Source organism: Callithrix jacchus, chromosome 5 (genome assembly GCF_049354715.1).
Source record: "Callithrix jacchus isolate 240 chromosome 5, calJac240_pri, whole genome shotgun sequence".
In the NCBI taxonomy this organism is placed as follows: Eukaryota; Metazoa; Chordata; class Mammalia; order Primates; family Cebidae; genus Callithrix; species Callithrix jacchus.
Window position 1 is genome coordinate 86,922,079 of NC_133506.1, and position 19,608 is coordinate 86,941,686.

At 40.3% G+C, this 19,608-nt stretch overlaps 1 protein-coding gene across 11 annotated transcripts in view; it reads right to left on the reverse strand.

Moving 5' to 3' along the window:
- KANSL1 (KAT8 regulatory NSL complex subunit 1) overlaps positions 1–19,608 on the reverse strand; it is a 207,458-nt gene that overhangs the window by 152,059 nt on the left and 35,791 nt on the right. For all 11 annotated transcript variants that reach the window (XM_054255966.2, XM_035300252.3, XM_002748107.7 and 8 more), the window contains one exon: positions 2,765–4,142. In XM_054255966.2, coding sequence (XP_054111941.1) covers positions 2,765–4,053 — 1,289 coding nt within the window. In that variant the 5' untranslated portion in view covers positions 4,054–4,142. The remainder of the gene's footprint in view (positions 1–2,764; positions 4,143–19,608) is intronic.

Below are 19,608 nucleotides of genomic sequence, written 5' to 3' on the forward strand. Positions count from 1 at the left end.
AAGAGTATTTACTTCAGAGTACTTTCAGTATCCAAATTTTCTTTTTCTTTTTCTTTTTCTTTTTTTTTGGAGACAGTCTTGTTTTGTCACGAGGGGCCAGGCTGGAGTGCAGTGGCGCAATCTCGGCTCACTGCAACCTGTGCCTTCCCGGTTCAAGCAATTCTCCTGCCTCAGCCTCCTGAGTAGCTGGGACTACAGGCGTGTGCCACCACACCCAGCTAATTTTTTGTATTTTTAGTAGTGGGGTTCCACCATGTTGATCAGGATGGTCTCGATCTTTTGACCTTGTGATCCACCCACCTCGGCCTCCCCAAATGCTGGGATTACAGGCGTGAGCAACCGCGCCCGGCCCCAAATTTTCTTTAATATGATCTAACACATGAGAATTCAACCTTTTAAAGTATCATTCAGTTAATTTAATTGCAAGAGGATTCAACTGATCCCAAAATGTTTCCTAAAAGCCATCCTTTGGCTATTCTCATACACTTCACACCCTTCCAAACCACACACCATTATGTGAGAAGAATGCTCAGAACTAAGTAATGAATGAACAGACTAAGGTTTCTTCAAGTCACTAGATTATCCTATAAAATAAGAAAAATTATCTCAGGTATTTTTACTTCACTGGATTGGAATACTTATTCAAAACATTAGCAAAACTCAGAAATGTTTCCAATGCAATGTATCCTGAAAACAGTAAGCTTATAGAGTCCAGGTACTTTTCTGTTAAATACACAACATAAGTTCATGCAATTTAAAATGCTTTAACTACAATGTTTATTATACCTTTAGGCACAAAATATTTAACATTAACCAAGATACTTTTAAAGCAGTGATTTAAACAGCAAGTTAGTGGGCATAATGCCATGAATATTAGCAAGCTGAATTAAGCTACTAATCCATTTAAAGAAAGATGGGTTACAGAAGAAGCCTCTGAAACATATTTGCTTTAAATCTAAATACAGAAGTGGACTTGAGCCCAGTGAACTAAGAAGTGATAATGGAACTAGGTCTACAAGGAAGAAATTCAGCAAAAACTATCCACTTCTTCCCTCAAAATAAACAAAAAAACTAAGTTTCATTTCAGATACGCAATGTTGTCCATTCGGATAACATAAACAAAATTGAGAAACCAGGAAATTTACAGTTTACAATCATCGCTGTCTCAACAACAAACACTCCAGTGAAAATCCTAGTCACCTTTTAATCCAGTCAAGGAAACACCAATTCTTCCGACATACCCATCCTTTTCACCCTTCTCTAGTAAGCCAGCCTCCAACAAAGAGGAAATGAAAGAGGATCTACTAGTCAACTTTCCTGCCCCTCTTTTCCAACTCCTCATGCTATCTCTCTCAAGTCCGATATTCCTAAATAGATAAATGCACTTATTTAAGATTTGTGTTTAAGTACGTTATAATATAGTACTTCTTTATTTAAGTACATAGATGCTCAACTGGAAGTGACAATAGTCAAACACCTCTGTCGCCACCATACCAATTTGGATTGCTACCCATAAAAAGCTTACATAAAATTTTCTCAAACCAACAGATTTAGAAAAACCAGTAAGATGAGGTGGGCGGATCACGAGGTCAGGAGTTCAAAACCAGCCTGGTGAAAGCAACCCTGTCTCTTACTAAAAAAAAAAATTAGCCTGGTATGGTGGCAAGAGACTGTAATCCCAGCTACTTGGGAGGCTGAGGCATAAGAATCACTTGAACCCAGGAGGCAGAGGCTTCACTGAACCGAAATCACGCCAGCCTGGGCGACAGGTCCAGACTGTCTCAAAAACAACAAAAAAAACCCAGTAAGAATTTATTCCAAATACGTCAATACTTCACTCAGCTGACCAATTTTATTAAAATGGGCTTTTATATGACGAGAGGTTATGAAAGTGGATTGTGCTTAGAGGCAAATGTATTAAATATTCTGAAGCATTTCTTTTTTTTTCTTTTTTTTTTTTTTTGGAAACAGTCTCTGTTGCCCAGGCTGGAGTGCAGTGGCGCGATCTGGGCTCACTACAACCTCCGCCTCCCAGGTTCATGAGATTTTCCTGCCTCAGCCTCCCGAGTAGCTAAGATTACAGATGTTTATAGGCACAGGCCACCCAACCTGGCTGGTTTTTTTTGTATTTTTAGTAGAGACAGGGTTTTACCATGTTAGCCAAGATGGTCTCCATCTCCTGACTTCGAGATCCACCCGCCTGGGCCTCCCAAAGTCAGTCACTGTGTCTGGCCCTGAAGCATTTTCTAATAGTCCATAAAATGTAAGAAAATCTCAAGTGTTAAAATTGAAAACTGGGTATGCCCTCTGCTGAAAGTTCAATCAAAAGCAACTGTAATTTCCTACAAAGGTAACTAGGTCAACTAAACATCTGCCCCCACTTACTGGAAACAACAAGATCTGAACAAACAGACCATTAAGTTACCATGTCCTATATATAGTTTCAAAGGAGTTTTAATCATTCACTCTTAAAGTAGTATTAGCACAATTTTACAAATAGGATGTCTCTTAGTTTTTTCCTTAGTAATACTTTAAAAGGAAATTACCACCATTTAGCCTACAACAACACAATGCTACAACAAAAAAACTTCCATTTCTTCACACCAGCATGTATATGCACTCACCTACCTAAAATTAGGAGAAAAACAAATGGGACCTAGACACCTATGTAAAAAGAATCACATTCTCTCCATAATAAGGATTCATTCATTCTTCCTTGTGCCAACATTTCTCAAGAATGCCATCATGCATGAGGTCTACTCACAGGGGTACATGGCGCTGCTCGAGATCAGCTCTGGTCAGTTCTTCCTCTTCAATATCAGATTCCCCTCCTGAACTACTGTCAGTGACATCGGAATCAAATGCTTGTTCACTGCACCTCAAGTTGGCTATGCCACTAGCTGTAAATCGCTCCAATTCTTCTGAAATTGAATCGCTTTTCAGGAAGTTGCTAAGTCCCTCTGAAGTGGTAGTCTCACTGGCAGCTTTTTTCAAGGCAGCTTCAGCCTTTCGAGTTAGCATCAACTGACTCCGTGGTCTCAAGGATTCCAAGTTTGGCAGTTTGCTCAAAGTCTTCTCCAAAAATCCACCCAGCTGATGCTGTATATGCCTTTCAACCTGCTTGGCTTGCACAACCTGTAAGCGCTTTTGTAATCTGCGGGCACGGCTCTCGATGTCAGCCTGTCGCCGCAGTAAAGCTGTTATCCTTGTGTCAGAATCTAAAGCACTGAAAAGAATGGAAGACAGGGGAGACTTTTTACCCTCCAATTTGACACCCCCCAAGTTAGAGCTGGAGTCTATACCAGGTGATAACCTACTGCTTCCTTGAAGTGCTGGCTGTTCCATGGAATTGACAGAAGATTTGTTTGCAGTGCTATTATTGCTATATAAAGTTGTGTGTTCTACATCAAGGCTTCTATGTGGAAGAGTGCAATTGGTCATACCCCCCTTCAAGTCCCCAGATTCAGATCCTCCCACTTCACCCCCGTGAAGAGCAGATGAGGTGAGAGCCCGTTTTCCCCCATTAAGGGAAGTGGAATTGTCATGATCAGAATGTGTTGAACTTTTAGTCAATTTCTTAGCCAATCCGTTTACAGGTGCTTGTGGCACAGCTGTCTGACCACTTGTATTCATGGTTCTAAGATTTTCTAAGGAAAACTCCAAAACTGGCTGTCTCCCCAACAGCTCAGCTCGGAGTTCATAGGACTGAGATAAGAGAGGATGAGATTTAAGGACTGTCTGCTTGCTGAAGACCCCTTGCAACTTCAAAGACTCCTTTGAGGGAACAGATGTCACATCAGAGCAGAGATAAGATGCCACCAGTGGTTGCAGCTTTCCCAAGTCTTCCTTGGTAGGATTATTTCGGAAATCTAGGCTGGGATCCTCCGCAGCAATGGCTTTTCTTTTGGTTCCGTTGGCAGCAATAAGGATGCTGGCGTTGCCGTTATTTTCGGCACTGCCAGGGGACAAGGTAGAGGATGGGGGAGCCAGTTTGAACCGGATGTGGTGTGCTTCAGCTGCTGCGTCAGTGAGAGCGGGCGCCATCGCAGCCATTCAGCACAGAGAGACAGGAAGTCCAGCCTCTCTCGATACCGAGGCCGAGGCCAGCTCCACGGCCCTTTACTGCCTCCCCAGAGAACAGACTAGAAGAGAAAGGAGAAAAGGAAGTCAGAAATACAAGCACATTTAAAAACACACATTTTTTTTTAACACAAGCACTACTTGAGGCTGTTGTCTAAATTCTGCCTCCAGAAAGAAAACACTCCAGAGCTTCTGGAGCTAACCGTACCACAGTTATTCTCAAGACCCAAGTACCGTTCAATGGGAGAAAGGGGGGAGGGAAAATCCCTGCAGAAGAGAAAGAAGAATTGCACCCTTCTTCTGTCATTTGTTACCATAGATTGAAAGTTGCCAAAATACAAGTTCCACTCAGAATCGCGGATTGTTAAAATTAAATCATCTATATTTAAAAAAAATACCTCTTTAAACTTCTTGAAATAAATGGATTTAAAGCAAGACATATAAAACTAAACAATAATTACACAGAAAAAAAAACAGTAAGGAACTCTCATGTTCACTGAAAAAAAAAAAAAAAGGATGCCAAATATCACAGGTCAGTGCATTTTTCTGGCCAGGGAATCCAGTTTTCATCAGCTTCTCACTTCTCTAGAAGTACAGATGATACTACAAAGCTAACTGTACCACATCTATAATACCAAAACTTGTTTCATCAGTTTTCTTTCAGATCAAAGTGCTCGTCAATATCTTCTCTACTGGCTCTTTCCTCTCAGTCTAAGAATTGACTCAAGTATCTTCTGTCCTCAGTACAGCTCCTTTCTCATATTAATTGCCCAACATCTCTTTCCCTTTACCCCAAACTTCTCTAAGAAATAACTGTCTCTTCACTCTTCACTCTTCCATAATCTGGATTTCATCCCCTACTGCTCTGACAAAGGCTACCAGTAATCTTTCTATCAAATCCAATGGTCAAGTACCAGTCTCCATTCTATCTGACTTCTCTGAAGCACTGGACAATACCAACCACCTTCTACTTTTTTCCTGATGTCCTTGTACTACCATCCTCTTCTCTTCCTCCAGGACCCTTAAGTGGTGCTGCACAAAGTCCCTTCTGCCCTCTTCTCTCTCAACAACCGTATGATGAGGTTTTCTAACCCTAAGAAAAACTACTGTGCTGCGATAATCAAGATTCCCATATCTATGTTCCTCAAGCCCCCTGAAACTCAGAATTCACTTCCTTCCAGCACACTACTCCACAACTTGTTTAATTATCTTAGGTAATGGCACTGCTTTTATTTAGTAACCAAGCTAAAAACCTCAGTCATTTGCCTCTGTTTGATCTCCTTGATCTATGTGGTCTGGGAGCCAAGGGAAATGTACATAAAGAGCTAAGCCAGTTGTTATTTAAAATGTGGTCTCTGATAGGCCGGGCGCGGTGGCTCAAGCCTGTAATCCCAGCACTTTGGGAGGCCGAGGCGGGTGGATCACGAGGTCAAGAGATCAAGACCATCCTGGTCAACATGGTGAAACCCCATCTCTACTAAAAATTACAAAAAATTAGCTGGGCATGGTGGCGCGTGCCTGTAATCCCAGCTACTCGGGAGGCTGAGGCAGGAGAATTGCCTGAACCCAGGAGGCGGAGGTTGCGGTGAGCCGAGATCGCGCCATTGCACTCCAGCCTGGGTAACAAGAGCGAAACTCCATCTCAAAAAAAAAAAAATGTGGTCTCTGGACTTCTGGAGATCTCACAGACTATTCTGGAGGTTCATGAAATCAAAGGTATTTTCATAGCAATACAAGAATATTATTTGCCTTTTTCACTGTGTTGACATTTGTAATGAAAGTACAAAAACAAAGGTAAACAAACCTGCCAGTACATTATTAGCAGAATCAAGGCAGAAGCACCAAACTATATTAATAGTCATTATATTCTCCACTCAGTTTTGTTTTGTTTTGTTTTTTGTGGGGGGGGGGGGGCATTCCACTTAAGATGTCCATAATGAAGCAGCAAAAATTATGAATTATCTTGACCCTTTAGTGCATTTAAAAAAATTTTTTTTTTTTTTACAATGGAGTTTCACCATGATGGCCAGGCTGGTCTTTTAACTCCTGACCTCAGGTGATCCACCCAACTCAGCCTCCCAAAGTGCTAGGATTACAGGCATGAGCCACAGCGTCCGGCCTTAAAAAGTATTCTTTATGATGAAAGGGAAAGTATGCATAAAGCACTCTGCTGCTTTATGAATTCTCAGAAAAAAACAAAGTACAACTGAGTTGCAAAATGAACTAGAGCTTTGTTCATGGAACTCTATTTTTACTTGGCAGAACGACTGACAAACTACGATTACGTGAAACCTGCTTCACTAGCAGGCACTGTCACTTTAAGGAAAACCACTGATGATATTTCTTGCCAATAATAAAATTTGAATTTTCAAATAAAAATTAGTTTTTGAAAACTTATATCAACAATAATGAACTTAAACATCTTCCTAATATTTATAAAACCATTTCTGATTTAACACACTTGTGATATTGTGAATTTTTGATTCCATATAATGTATGTAATGTGTCAACATTTGAAAGATCTGCATAACTCAGTGAACAAACAAGTGTCCAATGAATGTTAGGAAACCATGCATGGGTAAAAGAAAGTGCAAGACAGACCATTTTTTGTTATTTTGAAACAGGGTCTAGCTCTGTCTCCCAGGCTAGAGTGCAGTGGTGCAATCATGACTCACCGAAGCCTCAACCTCCTGGGCTCAAGTGATCCTCCCGCTTTAGCCTCCCAGTAGCTGAAGAGATTATAGGTGCATGCCATCATGCCCAGCTAATTTTTTTAATTTTTGTAGAGATGGTATATCATTTCATTGCCCAGGCTGGTATCAAACTCCTGGCTTCAGCCTCCCAAAGTCCTGGGATTATAGGTGTGAGCCACCATGCCCAGTCTGAATTGATTATTAAATATTTTTTAAATTTCTCAAAGTTTCTAAGAAAAACAAGTTCTTTGTGGTTCTCAACAAATTTTAATAGGGAAAAAAGGGTTCTGAGATCAAAATGTTTGTGAAATCACTGGACTAAGCAGCCCCTCTTTGCCCCCAAAGAGGGTAATCTCCTATTCAGCTAAAAAAAAAAAAAAAAAAATTTTTTTCTTTGCCCAGGCTGGAGTGCAATAGTTTGATCTTGGCTCACTGCAACCTCCAAATCCCGGGTTCAAGCAATTCTCCTGCCCTAGCCTCCCTAGTAGCTGGGAATACAGGTGTACGCCACCAAGCCTGGCTAATTTTTTTTTTCAGTAGAGACAGGGTTTCACCATATTTGCTAGACTGGTCTCAAACTCCTGACCTTAGGTGATCCACCCACCTCAGCCTCTCCAAGTGCTGGGATCACAGTCGTGAGCTACCGTGCCCAGCCCCAAAATTTTTAACTTTGGAGCAATACCAACATACAATGGTAGTAAGCATCTTCATGACAATTCAGATCATTAACATAAAAATACTAAAATAAATGACTGAGAAAACATTGTTGTAAAAGCACCAATACACATATAGGTCGAATCTATCTATTGCTGTGTGTGTGTGTGTGTGTGTGTGTGTGTGTGTGTGTGTTGGGGTGTTTGTGTGTTTTGTTTTTTTGAGACCGAGTCTCACTCTGTCGCCCAGGCTGGAGTGCAGTGGTGTGATCTCAGCCTCCTCTACCACACAGGTTCAAGCAATTCTTCTGCTTCAGCCTCCCAAATAGCTGGGGCTTCAGGCATTTGCCACCATGCACAAGTATTTTTTTATTTTTACTGAAGATGGAGTTTCACCATGTTGGCCAGGTCTCAAACTCCTGATCTCAGGTAATCCACCCACTTCAGCCTCCCAAAGTGCTAGGATAACAGGCATGAACCACCATTCCTGGCCCCATATAATTATTAATACCAAAGGTTTCTTGGGCCAGGGTTGTATTTTAACTAACATTTTATAAAAGAAGTAGATTTTCAGGGCTTATAGAATTTTATCCTGTGTACTTTCTGGCATATGGTATTTTGTGTGGCACAAATTATTCTATGCTGTCTTTTCCCATTTCCAATTTTAAATATAATACTAAATCCTAATACATTATGTTATAGATCAGTTGACAGCTAGGCCAATATGTCATTTGTTCAAAATATTTTCAGTCAGTTTTATAATATGCAAAGGGTTTTTCCCATGGACAAACAAAAATCACTACCAGATATTTTCCATCAATTCAATCTCCTCCTCTTTTGAATGTCAATATGTAGCTATTACGAGCAATGCAAGGAGGAATATTATCAGTGCTAGATGATTAACACAACATGTGAATATAGTTGTATACTACTGCCTTGCACCACTACAGTAAGACTTAGCAATGGCAGGAAACAGCTTCCCTCTGAGGACCCAGACAAGGGCACAGATGTTATACAACTTACATAAAACTTAGGAAAACCCAGGCTCACTCCAGCACACATAAAAAAGGTCATAATTAACATCACACCAGAAGGTGCTTAAGTAGTAAAATTCCTGAAGTTATTTTGGCATTATTCAATTCTTTAAAGCTTACAACTTTAAGAAAAATGTTAGCTTAAATCCCATCTATTCTGGCTGGGCAGGGTGGCTCATACCTGTAATCCTAGCACACTGGGAGGCCAAGGCAGGCAGATCACCTGAGTTGAGGAGTTTGAGAACATGGTGAAACCCTGTCTCTACTAAAAATACAAAAATTAGCTGGGCATGGTGGCAAGCACCTGTAATCCCAGCTACTCAGGCTGAGTCACCAAAATTGGTTAAACCCAGATGACAAAGGTTGTGGCGAGCCAAGATTGTGCTAGAGGGAGACTGTTTAAAAAAAAAAAAAAAAAAACACCATCTACTCCAAGACTTCTCTGAAATAATGTCTAAGAACTTGACATTAACATATACATTTCAAAGGCAGTAGTTTATTTGATTTGCACTCTCTCCTTGGTCTCACTCTCCCCATAGGACACACAGCACAGTGTAGTTACTAAAACCATGATCCAAGTAAGGGGGTAGGGGAGACTGCAGAAGAGAGAAGAGGAAAAAGTGACCATTTTTTCAGAACAAATTTCCATTCCTAACTCCTAAATCTTTAGGTTCCTATACCTAAAAAATACCATTGTGAAAAAAAAATAAGACTTAACTCAATACTCTCCCCTTACTGATTTGAAATACTATGCTGAGATTCAACATCACCCACAAAGGTATTTCTAAGTAAGAGAAGCACTGGCTCAAGTGAACAAATCTCAGTTCCCATCCCGGCTCCACCTCCTGTAAGTTACTTAACTATTCTGTTCCTTAAGTCTCCTCATCTACAAACAATAGAGCCTTCCCCACAAGGATGCTATAATGATAAAAAAAAATACTTCCAGTTTCTTGGCCATGTACCTGGCACAAACCACCCATTATTATTTGCACTATTACACTGGAGACAAAAAGCTAACACAGAAGGAATAAACTTCCATGGCTTTTTAATGTACAGGAAAAATGATACAGCAAATGATTCTCTAAAATGTCACTGGACCTGAGGACTCATGCACATAAAACACAGAAAGCATATACCAACTGCAACCAATTTCGCATCCTAGTTTGTGATTAGCTACAATTGCATTTATAAACCACCATCTAAGTTTAGTACTTTTTAAAATCTTTTCCCTCTATGTCTAGACTTACTTTTAAGATTTCATGATGTTTAAAACAAAAAGAAAACTAAATGCCAAACCCAAAACTTAAATTATGAAATATCCATATAATGGAATACTGTGCAACCATAAGTGTAGCAAAGCTATATTTACTAACATGGCAAAGTGCCTGCTTCATTATTAAATGAAAAAAGTTACAAAACAAAACACAGTATCATCTCATTTTTGCTTTAAAAAGTACTTGGTAACATTCTTTCGTCTGTTTCTTGGCTTATGTAAAGTCTCCACCACAAACATGTATTGCTTGTACAATGAAAGGGAGAGAAGCAAAAAATAATAATAATAACGGAAATTCTTAAAGAGCCAAAAAGTCCAAGTAAAACAAAATCATAGTAACATTCTTAAATTTAATATACAGAGCAAAACAATGATTCCTATACCACTTGACCCCTACGAAATCCCAAAATCTTCAATCTTCGACAATGTAAAGCAGGTAAAGAGTGTCAAATTTAAGCAGTTCTTAGAGAAGCAAGCTCAGAGCTAAAGAAAAAAAAAAGTAAGCAGTTCTACAAGAACAGCACAACAGCTTATTTAATAAATCACCTTTCCTCAAAGAATACAAAGCATTAAAAGCTATAATTAACTGATTAATCCTTGTAACAACCTGGGTAGAATTAGGGCTAGGATTATAATTTCTAATTTACTGGTGGGGATAAAGTCAGACTGTACATTCAAAATAAAAATTCAAGCCCCAAATATCCCAATTTTTAGTTCATCCAGTTAGTAAACTTATTATTTGACAAATAAATACAAATGGAGCTGCTACAACTGCTGTCACTCAAATAAATTAAGATTCTGCAATAAGCTTGAACAGCTAAAAGAAAAGGCTACCTATTCAAGATCATTTAGCTATAAAAGGTTGGGCTAGATAATTAGTAGTTTCTCTCTCAGTTTCAAGGAAGTATTTTAGGGACTAGAAGATGTTAAATGCACTCAGCAAGCAAACACATTTGGGAAAAACTTCCCGCATGGAGATTCACAATGTACTGCATCATATTGAATACACAAATGTCTACCTTTACCAAACTTATTTAAGAAGCACCTTTTCCCATTACATCTACTAATTAAGTTCAAATATGTGACCTCTAGGGTCATATACTATACTTCCTATATACTATACTATACTTCCTATACTAATTCTATTATTATACTATATATACTATACTATACTTCCTATACTAATTCTATTATTATATTATATATACTATACTATACTTCCTATACTAATTCTATTATTCTAAATTGCACTATCGGTCCAAGGACAAACTTCTACCTAACACAAGTGGCACTTGGGAAACACAAATATACTTCTAGGATAGTTTCTCAACCTCAGCCCTACTGACATCTCACAATGAGTGATCTGTCACGGTGGACGGTGGATGGTGAACGGTGAACGGGGAACGGGGAACGGGGGGGGGGGCATGGCAGTAGCATGTTTAGCAACATCTCTGGTTTCCACTCACTAGATGCTAGTAGTACCCTTGTGAAAACTATGACAAACAAAAATGTCTCTAGACATGTCAAATATGGGACGGGGGGTCAACATCACACCTCCCAGTAGAGAACCATATTCTAGAGAGAAAAATTATATACACATATATCCAGCTGCTTCAAATACTGCAAGTCAGAACTCCACACCCACAAATGAAAACCTCATTTGTTCCTGGTAAATTCCCAAGACAAGACTACGGATATGCAAGAATAACCTGGAAGCATCCACCTTGTAAAAATGTTAAGCTGCAGAGAACCAAGGGGAAGGGATAGGTCATCTAGGTGGCCGACAAGCCAAGTATCACAACTGCACTTGCATTGAAAACAGAAGCAAAAATCAGATGGGGAAGAAAAGTTTGCCCATAATGTGGCTTCTACTAACCTCTTCCTTCACCATCACCTCATTACTCTACACAAAAGAAAGAAACAGGAGGAAAGATGATTAGGGAAGTGTCCATGAAGTTGTCACAATTTTAGCTGAGAAAGGAAAATTAGCTAAAATGTCATTATGTAAAAGGCTAGGACAAGAGAGTGGTAATGTGGTCTTCTATTGAGAGGAAATGGCATGAGAAAAGGCAAAGCTGTGTGGGAAAACAGGATATTCTGAAGGTTAGAAGGAATGAACAATTTGGGCCCGGCTCGGTGGCTCACACCTGTAATCCCAGCACTTTGGGAGACCCAAGCAGTCAGATCACTTGAAGTCTGGAGTTTGAGACTAGCCTGGCCAACATAGTGAAACCCCATCTCTACTAAAAACACACAAGAAAATTAGCAGGACATGGTGGTAGGGGCCTGTAATCTAAGCTACTTGGGAGGCTGAGGCAGGAGAATCACTTGAACCTGGGAGGCACAGGTTGCAGTGAGCTGAGATCACGCCACCGCACTCCAGCCTGGGTGACAAGAGCAAGACTCCATCTAAGGAAAGGAAAGAAGAAAGGAAAGAAGAAAGGAAAGGAAAGAAGAAAGGAAAGGAAAGGAAAGGAAAGGAAAGGAAAGGAAAGGAAAGGAAAGGAAAGGAAAGGAAAGGAAAGGAAAGGGAAGGGAAAGGAAAGGGAAAGGGAAGGGAAAGGGAAGGGAAAGGGAAGGGAAAGGGAAGGGAAAGGGAAGGGAAAGGGAAGGGAAAGGGAAGGGAAAGGGAAGGGAAAGGGAAGGGAAAGGGAAGGGAAAGGGAAGGGAAAGGGAAGGGAAAGGGAAGGGAAAGGGAAGGGAAAGGGAAGGGAAAGGGAAGGGAAAGGGAAGGGAAAGGGAAGGGAAAGGGAAGGGAAAGGGAAGGGAAAGGGAAGGGAAAGGGAAGGGAAAGGGAAGGGAAAGGGAAGGGAAAGGGAAGGGAAAGGGAAGGGAAAGGGAAAGGGAAAGGGAAAGGGAAAGGGAAAGGGAAAGGGAAAGGGAAAGGGAAAGGGAAGGAAAGGAAAGGAAAGGAAAGGAAAGGAAAGGAAAGGAAAGGAAAGAAAAGGAAAGGAAAGGGGGAGGGGAGGGGAGGGGAGGGGAGGGGAGGGGAGGGGAGGGGAGGAAGGAAGGAAGGAAAGAAAGAAAGAAAGAAAGAAAGAAAGAAAGAAAGAAAGAAAGATGAACAGTTTGCATATTAGTATAATATAAAGCATATTTTAATAGAGAAAATAGTAAAAAGGTGGAAAGGCAGTTTGAAGTCAAATCCTTAATGGGCAGTTAAACAGCCTTCATTCAAACTTAAGGATAGCAGAGGGAACAGCTGGATACAATGGCTCACACCTGTAATCCCAGCACTTGGGGAGGTTGAGGCAGGTGGATCACCTGAGGTCAGGAGTTCAAGACCAACCTGGTCAATGTGGTGAAACCCTGTCTCTACTAAAAATACAAAAAAAATTAGCTGGGCATGGTGGCAGGCACCTGTAATCCCAGCTACTCAGGAGGCTATGGTAGGAGAATTGCTTGAACCTGAGAGGTGGTGGCTGCAGTGAGCCAAGATCACACCACTGCAATCCAGCCTAGGAGAAAAAAGCAAGACTCCATCTCAAAAAAATAAATAAGTAAATAAATAAATAATAAAGATTTAAAACTTAGCCAGCATGGTGGCAAGCGCCTGTAGTCCCAGCTACTCTGGACGCTGACGCACAAGAATCACTTGAACCCAGAAGTGAGAGGCTGCAATGAGCTGAGATCACACCACATACTCCAGCCTGGGTGACAGAGGCTGTGTCTCAAAAAGACAGGAGAGGTCAGGCGCAGTGGCTCACACATGTAACCCCAGCACTTTGGGAGGCCAAGGCAAGAGGACTGCTTGAGGCCAGGAGTTTGAGGTCAGCCTGGTCAACACAGCAAGATTAAGTCTCCTCTAAAAAATAAAAATTATACATCTATATATATAATAATGACAGCAGAATATCATTAAACATTTTTTAAATGGGAGCGACACATCAGACTGTGCTTTAGAGGGACTAGTTGGGTAAGACGGATTAAAATAAAGTAAAAAGGCATCTACAGAGGGCGAAGACCAATGAAGACACTACAATAATCCAGATAGGATGAAATGAGAACTTCAACCAGAACATAATGGTCAAAGTCTCCACCAAAAAAATCCAGAAATGTGAAGGGGGTAAAATCTAACAAAAAGCCCAAATACATTATATAAACAAAAATGTGATGGCTTGTAAGGAGCAGAAAGCAAGCTAGCTCTCTTTTCCCTCATAATTTAATCTCCTTCGTGATGACATCCTTCATTTCTCAAACAGCTTTTCAAGTTTGGTATATCCTCTCTATATTCCTAACCCACTCAGTCCAACCTACATCTTAATCAGCTGCTGTCTAGATTATTACAACAGCTTCCTGACTAGTGCCTCAGTACCCCAAACTATCCTTTACATTTTTTATCATCTCACTTTCCTACTGTGAACGAGTTCCTCACAACTTTTTAATGAGTTCAAATTCTTGAAGATGAAACTTAAAATAACATCAGAGCAAGTACATGAGTTGATATGGACCCAGAACTCCCCAGATTCCCAACTCCATATCTTTGTCTATGTTGCTACCCCGACCTGGAAGGTCCTTGTATTTTTTTTTTGTCCCAAAACGTACTAATTTTTCAATACGCAGCATCTCCACAAAAACTTCTTACACTCTTCCAATTCATGTCACTTTCTTCCTGCTTGAATTGTATAATGCACTTAAAATCATGTCATTCAATTCAAATTATCTGAATTTTCCCTAATTGTAAACTATTTCTGAGACAACCAAATTTCCTTAACAGCACCCTTCTTTAGCATGCTCACTAACTTTATCCAGAGCTTCATACACAGTAAGCATTGTTAAGCACTGAATGACTGGACTAGAGAAGTCAAAAAGGCCTCGTGAGAGTTGCCCTCAAGTATAAGATTTCACTAAGAAGGGCTGGGCGTGGTGGCTCAAGCCTGTAATCCCAGCACTTTGGGAGGCCGAGGCGGGTGGATCACGAGGTCAAGAGATCAAGACCATCCTGGTCAACATGGTGAAACCCCATCTCTACTAAAAATACAAAAAATTAGCTGGGCATGGTGGCGCGTGCCTGTAATCCCAGCTACTCAGGAGGCTGAGGCAGGAGAATTGCCTGAACCCAGGAGGCGGAGGTTGTGGTGAGCCGAGATCGCGCCATTGCACTCCAGCCTGGGTAACAAGAGCGGAACTCCGTCTCAAAATAAATAGATATAGATAGATAGATAGATAGATAGATAGATAGATAGATAGATAAATGTACATTTTTACAATGCCAGTAAAATGTTAAATCAACACTAACATCCATTTTTCATTCTCTTGGGAGGCAACAGGTAAGGGGTAAATCACTAAGTGCAAAAAAGTGCGGTCCAATTTTCTGGATACATGCTTAAGGTCTTCAAACATCTTCAGTTCCCCATGGTATCATATGGAGAGTTTAATGAAACTTTCCTGTCAGTTGGATTTATCAGACTAGTATTTCATTATTTTTCTGAGATGGAATCTTGCTCTGTCACCCAAGTTGGACTGTAGTGGCACAATCTTGGCTCACTACCAACGTCTGCCTCCCAGGTTCAAGTGATTCTCCTGCCTCAGCCTCCTGAGTCGCTGGAATTACAGGTATGTGCTACCATACCCAGCTAATTTTTTCTGTTTTTATTTATTTCAGTAGAGACAGGGTTTTACCATGTTAGCCAGGCTGGTCTGGAACTCCTGACCTCAGATGATCTGCCTGCCTTGGCCTCCCAAAGTGCTGGGATTACAAGTGTAAGCCACCACGACCGGCCCACGCTAGTATTTCCATGAAGTGTGTCTACTATAGTAGCAAACCAGAAAATAACTACAGTACTTAGCTTTCTGCCTGTTCCCTTCACACCCTCTGGTGGAGGTGCTAACAAATAGTCAAAGACCAAATAGCAAGGAGCAAGAGGAAAGTCTGGATATAAGTACTTAGCAATTTTTGGTTTAATATCCTAACAACAAAACTGTTATTCATCTTTTTTATTTCCTAATACTTACACTCCAACTGATTTTAACCAAGTCTAACCTCCAACTGCTCCGTTTTTTAAAAGAAATTAGGCCAGGTGTGGTGGCTCACGCCTTTATCTCAGCCCTTTGGGAGGCCAAGTCAGGCAGATCACCTGAGGTGGGGAGTTCAAGACCAGCCTGACCAGCATGGTGAAACCCCATCTCTACCAAACATACAAAATTAGCCAGGTGTGGTGGCAGGCCCCTGGAATCCCACCTACTCCGGAGGCTGAGGCAGGAGAAACGCTTGAACCCAGGAGGTAGAAGTTGCAGTGAGCTGAGATCTCACCATCGCACTCCAGCCTGGGCGACAGTGAGACTCTGTCTCAAAAAAAAAAAAAAAAGGAATTAAAAGGTGAGGGAATCCATTAAGTTTGATGTCACTCGAGCAAGTTTTTCCAACTAAGAGCAGAATCTGTTGTAATTAAAATTCAGAGTGAGATCTCATTTTGGATTCCTGATTCAAGTTACAAGAACCAGAGTTTTTAAATAACATTTAGATAAAACTGCACTCAATCTACCTCCACTTTACATCTCCTGACTCTCAAAATCTTAGAAAGAAACTTCAATTGTAAAAAAAATTACAACCAGGAAAAAAAAAAGGGCAAGTTCACAGTCAACAACAATAAAATACATAGCTAAATGATTTCCTGGTAGAGAGCTTTCAAATGTTAACACTCTATGGAAATAGCCTAAAATCTTGGAAAAGCAAGGCTTGCAGAAAACACTTATTGAACTATTTTGCCACATTGTGCTATTAAATGGGGAAACAAATATTTAAAAGGTTTACTCCACCTTAAAGGGACTCTTGGCATAAAGGTTTAAAATCTTCATATAAAATGTTTAAATTTTTCTTTCAGACTGCCCAAACTCATTTGTTTTTCATTCATAAATATGAGCTGCGTTTTCTACTTTTGTGAAGTCAGTTTCTACAAACGCTATTTTAGCTTTAACTTGATTCTACCTTCTGTGATACTGAGCAAAAAAACAACAACAAAAAAACCTTTAATCTACCTTAAGACAAGAAAATGCTTAACGCATAAAGAAAAATATATACTGCAGCTCTTTTTGGAGTCCAAGAATTTTGGTAAATAACACCTTTTGGCTTATCTGCTCCTATATATTTTGCTCTTAATCCTAAAAGGCGTATGGCTTAACAAAGAAATAATAATAGTTACCCCCTCCCACCATACTAGTCATCTCCTATGACCCACAATTCTCCCCTCAATCTGCAAGTGACACCCAATGATAACGCTTACCTCCACATCATCTGATAGCCTTCAAATGTTGAACTCTAGTACAGTGGATATTTGTCTTTTCTAATTCATACTGTCTTTTACAGCCGTAGTGTGCTTCACCTGAGTTTTAAGCTCACATTTCAGAGAATGGGAAGTACTGATGGGGGAATCTTATCTTGTGTTATGAACTATTATTCTGCACAACTGTTAGTATGCCCATAGACTTATATGCAATTTATCGGCATAGAAACTATAATTTAAACATACGTCTTCAGAAGCAACATAAGAACTAAAAAAAGGTCTTAATATGGACTTCCAAAAAACAGTTATAAAGTCCAATTTTAGGAAAAAGACATGGTCAAAGTATTCTTTGCACTGACACAGTAGGCAAGCCAGGTGTTTGGGGCCATTTTACTTAAGAACCTGCCCTGTACTCCTTTCTTAAGGTAAGCAACTAAAGGGGCACTAAGGCAAAATACGCTTCCCAAGATGTAGAATAATCAAATCAATTGAGGTATTTAAAATGAAGAAAGAGTACAATGAAAAGCCGCTTTAAAACTCTAAATAAGACAAGCAAGGGGCTGGGCATAGTGGCTCACATCGAATCCTAGCACTCTGGGTCGTTGGATCACCTGAGGTCAGGAAAGACCAGCCTGGCCAACAAGGTGAAACACTGTCTCGACTAAAAATACAAAAAAATTAGCCAGGCATGGTGGCGGGCAACTGTAATCCCAGCCACTTGGGAGGCTGAGGTAGGAGAATCACTAGAACCCTGGGGACAGAGGTTGCAGTGAGCCAAGATCACCCACTGCACTCCAGCCTAGGCAACAGAGTAGAGGGTGGAAAAAAAGCAAGGTTATATGCTCACATAGCTCAGCCACTCAGGAGACTAAGGCAGGAAGATCACTTGAGCCTTGGAGTTCAGGCACTCTAAACTATACTGCACAATGATTATATCTATGCACTCCAGCCTGAGAATCACAGCAAGACCCTGAGACCCCATCTCTAAAATGAAAAAGAAACAAAATCGCTAAACCACTCAATGAGATTTACTCTGGGGCAATCAACAGACAACCACATATTCAGTTTAGCAGAGTCCCTCCCCTTTAAACTCACGGGGTGGAATGGAGATCTCCTTCGTAGGAGGTGGAAAGGGGCAATAAACTTAAAAATACAGACATCTATCTAGAAAGGAAGTTGCTTACTTCTGTGTCTTAATGGACACCAAGAAAAAAAATGTTTAAGGAATAAGCATTATTCTTTAAACACAGCATTTGCTATGGCTACCATTTAGAAAATCCAATATGGATTAGTTTGATTCTTTTTTTTAGAACATTTTAAAAATTGCTTGTCTAGGCCAGGCATGGTGGCTCATGCCTGTAATCCCAGCACTTTAGGAGGCCGAGGTAGGTGGATCACTTGAGGTCAGGAGTTTCAGACCGGCCTGGCCAACATGGTGAAACCCCCATCTCCACTAAAAACACAAAACTTAGCTGGGTGTAGTGGCACATGCTTGTAGCCCCACACACTGCAGGGGCTGAGGCATGAGAATTGCTTGAACCTGGGAGGTAGAGGCTGCAATGAGCGAAAATGGCATCACTGCACTCCAGTCTGGGAAACAAAGCGAGACCCTATGAAAAAAAAAATTGCAGGTCTGATATAACAAGGTAACTAAGCTCTATTCACAAAGGGGTCAAATTAGAACCACTCAACACTAAAATACCTTCTCAAACAACCACAATCACCCTATGGTTACAGATTACATGAATCAGGTCATAATAAACAGAACAAACCTAAAACTTGTTATTCACTTTAAAATACAATTAAAATCTGTGGTCAACCCAACTCTTTAGAAGATGCAGAGAGGCTGATTACAATGTAGCATTATTAGAGATGGAAGAGTAGCCTTAGTGACAGTGAAGATAAAAGTTTAGTACAGTTACTTCACTTTCTTCTCACCTTGATGTAAGTTGACAAGTGAACTAAGGTCTCATTTTCTAACTTTCAGAATTTTCCTCAACAGGAAACACTCACCTAACAAAGAGTGCTCTGCAGGTTTAACCAGAGAAATAACGTGTGTAGGCAGGAAGAAAGAAAATCAGACAAAAACTTAACATCTCACGTTGGTAAAGCACCAAAGTCAAATACGAATGTTCTGAATATGGCTTTCAAAAACAATGCAAGGAAACTTCTAGAATACTTCACTTCAGTAGATTCATAGAGATGGAAAGATCGAAAATTCCACCCTATCGCAAAGGCTCTAATAATTCTTAACAGATCATTCTTTTAACTGTTCACTATCACAGACACTTCCATATGCTCAAATGAGGTGGTCATCAGTGACAGCCATCTTCACCATAATAAAGACATTAAGAACCTTTGTAACCTTTAATGTTTCCCTCCAAGTTGTTCAAGAAACAAAAAGTCAACCACCTCAAATTATGAGGTACTAACAAATACACCAAATATGCTAAAGATCAAAGGAACCGCACACTTAGTTGCATAAACCTAGTGGAAATCCAATTCAGAATTTCATGACTGAGGGTAGTTATTCCACATTTATAATACATTTTTTAAATTCCCAAGGGATGAGAATTTTTACCTTGCCTTATTTTTAGAACTACACATCACACTGCACGTATCACATGACATGATGTAACTGTTAGCAAAGAA